The 7,706-nt window shown below is 35.4% G+C and overlaps 1 protein-coding gene across 1 annotated transcript; it reads left to right on the forward strand.

Moving 5' to 3' along the window:
* Positions 1 to 1,558: 1,558 nt before the first annotated feature.
* LOC132706310 (brachyurin-like) lies at positions 1,559 to 6,467 on the forward strand. Its single transcript, XM_060677578.1, has 5 exons — positions 1,559 to 1,667; positions 1,732 to 1,910; positions 1,961 to 2,220; positions 4,793 to 4,924; positions 6,268 to 6,467. Exons 1-5 carry the CDS (start codon positions 1,611 to 1,613, stop codon positions 6,426 to 6,428), a joined length of 789 nt encoding a protein of 262 aa, XP_060533561.1. The 5' UTR covers positions 1,559 to 1,610; the 3' UTR covers positions 6,429 to 6,467.
* Positions 6,468 to 7,706: the final 1,239 nt, after the last annotated feature.

Raw genomic sequence — 7,706 nt, forward strand, 5'->3', positions numbered from 1 at the left:
TTTGTAGATTTAGGCGAATAAAAAATTCACATCCATGATGGCAGCGTTTATATTAAGAGCGGTCTTTTTTGAATACCCTTCCTTTCAACGGATATATCAATATTTTTAAAGAAATACAGATAAACCGACTTTATAAAAAATTTATTATAGCAACTTAAAATACTATACTAACAATATATTTTTCCATCCTTCTACCGTAGTAACACCATTAACAGGATCACCGATCAGATCGAAGTCATGTTATCTTCATGAAGAAATCTGCATTCTCCGTGAAACATACGCCAAGTCTTTTATTGATCACACCCTTGCCGCCGTATCGGATAGTGTAAACTTTTTAAAAGGTAACTAAATAATTAAAAAAAGGGACAGCAAGTGCCTCTAATTCTTCTTATATTCGAATTTCAATTTTTTAACATTTTTGAGAGCTAATTATCTGTGTAGATCACTTCTGATCTGTTACTAATGAATCTTTGGGAGTGGACATAGAGAACTAACCAAAACATAAACAAAAATATTCTTTGTCATTGCATAAGTTTTTGCTTCAATTTGTTTAAGAGGATTGATAACTCTTCAATCCCCTCTGCTCATTATTTTATACAGGGAATAATCGAATTGGTCAACAACTCAATTGACACTCCTGATCTACTGCAGCTACTAAATTTGATTTGACATTTTTTCAACTGTGCCCTTATAAATCCATCGGAGAAAGTTACAGCAAATATATTAAGCCTTAAAAGAACGTAATAGTATATTATGCAACAAGTGCGGTAAACGGCATTTGACTCACGAGTTTATTTGACACGAGCGAAGCGCAGCGGAGCGAGTTTTTAATAAACAAGTGAGTTAAAAAACAAACGTCAAAATTCAAATCGGGGGAAATATCTCCGAAAATATCCCATTGCTCTCAAATCCGTGCTGTAAAATCCCGGTAATGCGAAGTGGCTCGGAATCATGGGAAACGAAACTGACTTGGTAAAGTGACCCTTCCCGCACGCTAGATCGATAGGTAATTGGGTATTTTACAGACGGGAGTAGAAAAAAATAATGGCAGGTCTACTGACGGGTTATTTAAGAGGCATCTAAGCGTAATAGATTCTGTCAATGTAACGGCCTATTGAGAGTGTGTTTTCATCCTGTTGGAAGTAATCCAACTATAAGCAATAAGCTACGGCACGAAGCTGAGGAGTCTAATAAAAAAGATGAATTTAGATAACGCTCTATAGTTAAAGATAATCACAACAGATCCTTGGGGTCGCGGTGGTGGACAAGATAACCGCTAACTCTGCAAAAGTTGCAAACAAAATGTAAATACCATATTATAAGAATACTTAAGTATCAGTAAAACTAGTTGAATTTTTGAAATTAGTACTTCACGTGTGACTGCATATTCCATTATGACCAGGCCAGTACTCAACCGGTACACTCCCAAAACGATCTACAGATATGATCTGTGCACGATACTTCAGCAACCTCTCGATTTGAGTACCCAATGCTATATGTAAGGTTCGAAGGCCACAGATTAAATATGTAGATAGGATAGAGATGTAACAAAATGATTTCAACATAATAAAAGCAGTGTGCGTTTGCCTTTTCGTAAATTTCGCGAAAACATGAAGTTGTTTGCTGTGATCGCCGTGACGTGGTCTTTCTTACTATCGGTGGATGGTGTAAGAATATGGATATCTAATATGGTGATTCAATCAGCATGTCCTTTGGTCTTTTCGTTTACAGTTCGGTGGGACCATTGATTGGGAGCTGGACCAGGTATCGCCCTATATATCTAATGGTACCCAGATCTCAATTCAGAGCAGACCATATCAGGTGTCCCTAGTTATCGATTTTGTAAATTACTGCAGCGGCATTTTGCTGTCGGACTTGTTTGTATTGACCGCTGCACATTGCATATATGGGTATGTAAAGGTATGAACCAAACCAAACGCAATAACACTAATATTTATAGGAGGAAATACGCCCAAGTTATATTGGGTGCCAACAATCCAAATGCTTCTATAAGAGAACCGACTTTGGTAAGCAGGGAAGCTCTTCTGTTGTACCCGCACGACCTATACAGACCGAACTCAACCAGATTCGATATAGGGGTGGTAAGATTTCCTTCGCCGGTAACCTTTACAGACGTGATCAAACCTGTAACTTTACCCAACATGAACGATACAAGCCCTAGCAATTACACCGGGGAGATTGGAATAGTGTCTGGATGGGGTATGGATATGCCATTTACGGGGCTTTCTCACCAAATTGTGCACATTTAAGATTGTTAGTTTATTCCTAAATTCATAAAATCGTTATTTTTAAAAGAGTTGGTTATCTTTATTCAATATGTTTTTCGATCTTATCAGCTCGTGAAATCTTAAAACTTCCAACACACTATACTAACTCTAGAGAAATATATTTTTCCCGACAAAGCGGTAAATGTTAATGCTTCATTATGTCAATTGAATCGAAAATATTTATTCTTGCTTTATTTCGTCATAAACGAAAAGGTCTTACGGATACAAGGTATTAGAATTGAAATGTTGACAAACGTCGTTAACTCCCATACGTATTCCCAATACGGTTAAGTCAGTATAAAATTTAAAACTAGAACACTTTTTAGAATGTACCTTGTGTGAATTTGAACTATGTTAGTTATTAGAATTTTCTTTAGTAGTCCTTGTTTTAAGTTTTGTTGTTAAAATGAATCAATCTAAAACTGAAACAGCACTCCCTTTAGGAGACAATGTAAACAATCTTTAGAGATATCTAAAAGTAACCCCATCCCTTATTTTTCAATGTTCAATAAGGTAAAGCGGAGACTAAATTTTTTTGAAAATTTACATTATGTTTCAGTTTTCGAGATATATGTATCAGTTTTCATTTATGTTTTGCATGAATTTTTAAAAAAATGTTGGTTGATATTCTAACAAAATTTGTGATATCTAAAATTCATAAAGTTCTTTGTATATTGTAGCTCTTAAAGTAATTAACCTAAATTTACAATGGGTCCAGATCTAATTCCACCATTCCTTAAACATGACTGCCATTTTGTTCTGACTAAACCGCTTGTAATAATTTTTAATCTGTGTCTGAGAAACCAAGCCGTTATTGGCATATGGAAAATGTCTAAAATTATTCCCGTACATAAAAAAGATTGTAGATCGCAAATCACAAATTGCAATCTCTGTAAAGTTTTAGAATCTCTCTTACAGGACCAAATATTTCATGTTGTTATGAACCAAATACCCCAACGATATTTTTTTTTAGGGAAGATCCACCATTACCAATTTAACGACTATGTTTCAGTATATTTTTGAGGCTCTTGATGAAGATTCTCAAATGGACGTCATATATCTTGATTTTCAAAAGTGTTAGATCTCCTAGATCATAAAATTCTAATTCACAGGCTCCGTGACTTTGAATTTTCCGAATCACTTGTTAATTTGATTTCTTCATACTTGTCAAACCGCATTTAGTACGTCTATCTATATGGTCACACTTCCGATGAATACATTACTTCCTCCGACGTTCCTCAAGGTTCAATATTGGAGCCATTATTATTCAACATTTTTGTTAATGACATTGATATGGACCTTGATGTCAGTTTATTCATATACGCGAACGACGTCAACATTAAAAAAAAATCCCGTGTACAGAGGATTGTCTTGCTCTCCCGCGTAGTTTGGAGCAAATCGACAATTGGTCCCTAACAAATAATTTGCAACTTAATGCAGCCAAATAGTATATTTTACCACCATGTGTGCAGCTGTGGAATATGACTATCATCTTTTTGATAAAACTCTCTCCCATTCTAACACTTTTTGCGACTTGGAATTAATGTTTGACTTGAAATTATCCATTGTTCCTCGTGTTGCACCAGAGACTTTAAAAATACAGAAGTGATAAAAATATTATATAACTCATACATCAGATCTCAGTTGGAGTATGCATCAGTGGTTTGATCGTCTGGGTAGAATTTTCATATTAACAGCCTGGAAAAAATTCAGCGTAAGTGGTTGATTTATGTATCATATAAGTTGGACGGAGAATATCTCCCACACGGGTTTTTGCATACGATTTGCGTCGGTTTTTGCTGAGTCAAACTTTCGCCAATCATCCTCTTGGCTTCTTCAGAGCTTGGATGAAACTGGCTCGCATTTTACTCTGTACCTGCTTATATATTGCTAAATGAGGGGCATAAACACCGTCTCAGATGACTGATTCCCATATTGGTGACAAATTTCAATTAACTTGTTACTTTCCAGAAACCAATGAAATCGTGTTTCACGAAAATATCTGCGCTAATTTAATTGCTCTGACCTATTACATAGACTAAAATTTCTGGTTCCCTGTATTAACTCTAGACATAGTAACACATTCTTTCCGTCCACACCAAGAACAAATATTTTAAAATTTTAAATTATTTTTTCAATGTGCTGTGCGCTTTGAACTGTTTTTTCGCTAATGTATTACCAGGGCAAAAATGTTATTGCCCCATTAACTCTAATTATTAATTTCAGTCTTTTATAATTCTCTTGTTTTTTCATTAGAGTTCATATTTATGTTAGGCTAGATTTAAGTTAAGTTTCATCATATCATTACTTGCAATGCCTATAAATAAATAAAGGTCAATCAAATTTTATGTGAAAATGCAAAATTGCGTTCTAAGATGATGGTTGAATTCATTCTAGTACATTTAAATAAACTGATTTGATTGAATTTGAAAAGTTTACTTGGACTGATCCTCTTCTACCACATTCCTATATTTTCAGACTGACGATTGGCCATTTTTTTTCAGGGTACAACGAAAAGTCAGGTCCCATGGCAGCCCATCTAAGAGGCGTTAACGTCACAGTCATCACCAATTACGAATGTAATGCTTCATATAGTGGAGTTATTAGGGATGAGCATTTATGCGCGAGTGGACGTGGTAAATATCTGAAATATGTCAAGGAATCGGAGTCAGTTTTGATGCTCATGTGCATGTAATCTGCAAAACCAAAATATTCTTTGCATTTCTCATAAATAAAGAATTGTTTGATGTCCAGCAAATGAAATTATAGGGTATGTTTACGATACACACTGAGATTGAATAAATCCTCTCGGGTTTTTAAAAACTACTGACTGTAACTACCAATTACAGGGACCAAACACCAATATAAAATACAAATATTTATAAATTTGGGCATCGCTGTATTTGCTGCAGGGCATAATTTCTTGAAGCAGTAAAGATTCATTTAAAAGATGAAAATTGTATGTTCATTTTTCGAGTTGAACAAACTATAAGTGTTTTATAAGTTGACGTGTATTTACATCGCCATGCTTCTAGTTCCAGACGGCAATAATATCATAACCATGGCACCCATAATTTCCTCATAACAACCAAGCTTAAACTCGAGTGCATTTGTCTGGTCCCTATTTCTTCCTAAATATTGTTGTCTTCTTTCATTTAAAAGTACTTAAAACTGAAGTTGTGAATGTTAGTATGAGATAATTTTGGTTCATTCTATCCCATCTTCCCTTTAGTTTTCTGGCAAACCAAGCTCATTCCTGGTACTGTTGCGGGAGATAACTTTTTTTTTAAATTTCAGTTTTTAGTGTAGCATTTTGTTGTGAAATTTAACATGCCGTTATAAACGAAACTTTTCTTTTGAAGAGATATTTGGCTTTTTTAACTTTTAAAAATTTTTAGGAACGATCATTAGTAATTAAACATAATTTGACACTAACGAAAACCTACCTAGTTACTAATTTTAAAACACTTATAAACATCGGCATCTACACAGTTCTACCTCATATACAATAAATATATAATAAATCGACTTTTTTTAGAATTTATACCTCACAATATGACTCCATAGCTAAGAAATCAGCGAAGGAGATTTTTAGGTTCGTAAATGCTATTTAAAGTTGTAAACTTTCAATTAAAGATGAGTTTCAGTTTGAACAGCACCATTAAAATTTTGTTTTTCAAATTTTAATTTAGTTTTAAGTGATGTTGTTTCATGCTGCTGAATGCTTATGTTTATAATATGCAAGCAAGTTTTTTGCTTTATTAATAAGATAAAAAAAATGAAAATATTCAAAATAAAATATGAGTGTGCCCTACGGTCGCGTAAACTGATCTTTAAAAATAACGAAGATAACTCAAAAGTATCTACATAACAAACTAAAGATTAAAACTACTGTACTGTTAAGGAAAATTAGCAAAAAAACAGAAAAATTAGTCAATATATATTTACTTAAAATTATACAACCAACATTCTGTTGTAGGTGCGGCTTGCATTGGCGACGGAGGAGGGCCTCTGATTTTTAACCATACGTTGATTGGATTGATATCTTGGTCCGACGAAGCTTGTAACATGACGGCACCTACAGTATTCTCCAGAATCACTTACTGGAGAGATTGGATTTATCGCTTTTCGGGAATATGAGCACATGTAGAATTGTTAATAAAATTATAAGAATTTAGTTTCTTTATGCACACCCCGAACGCATAAGCTCTCTATCTTTACGTGTTTTATTGTAATTTTATATCTGCGTTTTCTGTTTCCTTGTTGTTATGTTAAAAGTAATTTTTTAAAAAGATAAAAGGTTTTTTTTTTGTTTTAATTATGTTAAAATAGAGAGAATTCACTGGAGGTACGAAGAGAAGTGATCTCTCCTCCTTACTCTTCAAATAGGCCTAGGCACGAGTTCTAAATCTTCTGGACACGATAAGGATTGGGAGCATCATGGTCCCTACACTGCTGATAAAACAAGTAATTTCACAACAGCTTACATGTTCTCTTACAAAGACCATGTCTATTACCATAATTTAAGATTAGTATAGGCAACTCTTAGTTTATTGGTGGGGAAGTTAAGGGGGTAGTGAAGCGAATATATGACGTTGTTTCCAGCTAACGTCAGTCAGCCTCTCCTACTCAATTCCGACTCTCACCGCCAAGTGGTATTCCCTGGAAACCTGAGCAACCTTGTGGAAGATCGTGGTAACCAATCCCGGTGGGAAACAAGGTCAGGGCTAACGAGAGCGGAAGAAATGGTCCTCCAAAGACCAACCGAGTGACTGCCGGTATAAGCAGTCCCCCTTTTTGATGGCCAACAGCTTCGGGTGGAGGAGCTATCAAGAGGTAGGGCCATCTCTGGTCCATGGATTGAGAAATCGGTCCAAAAGGCGGATGAACCAACACGGTCAACGGCACGAGAATGCAAAAGGCAAGGGGAACCCACTTAATTAAAGATCATATCGATTCTCCCTAGTACAAATCATCATGGCTGAAAACAACAAACAAACGGCCCTCAGTCCCCGGCAGATCTTAAATGATCAGAGGGTGCGAAGAATCCCCGGGTCAGCTATGAGAATTGGTACATGGAATGTACGCAGTTTATATGAACCTGGAAAAATACATAATGTTATCCAGGAGATGCAAAGGTTAGATCTAAGCATCCTAGGAATCAGTGACACTAGATGGCCGAATTCTGGACAACAATCAATAGCCAACGGCACCATTTATTACTCAGAAAGTGATGACACCCACCATAGACATGGAGTTGCGATCGTGGTATCCAGAGAAATCAATAAATCAGTAATAAACTTTACCCCTATATCAGACCGAGCCATGTTACTCCAACTTCAAACGTATCATTGTAAATTAAACATAATTCAAACATTCGCCCCGACAGCAGATAAATCTGACGAAGACATTGATGAA

Source organism: Cylas formicarius, unplaced genomic scaffold, assembly GCF_029955315.1.
Source record: "Cylas formicarius isolate icCylForm1 unplaced genomic scaffold, icCylForm1.1 PGA_scaffold_8__14_contigs__length_24414737, whole genome shotgun sequence".
In the NCBI taxonomy this organism is placed as follows: Eukaryota; Metazoa; Arthropoda; class Insecta; order Coleoptera; family Brentidae; genus Cylas; species Cylas formicarius.

Excerpts from the sequence above, each read along its gene's own strand:
- LOC132706310 (XM_060677578.1), top strand. The coding sequence starts at position 1,611 with ATGAAGTTGTTTGCTGTGATCGCCGTGACGTGGTCTTTCTTACTATCG. Across the intron at positions 2,221-4,792 it reads TGGAATAGTGTCTGGATGGG|GGTACAACGAAAAGTCAGGT; the intron begins GTATGGATATGC and ends ATTTTTTTTCAG. Across the intron at positions 4,925-6,267 it reads TTTATGCGCGAGTGGACGTG|GTGCGGCTTGCATTGGCGAC; the intron begins GTAAATATCTGA and ends ATTCTGTTGTAG.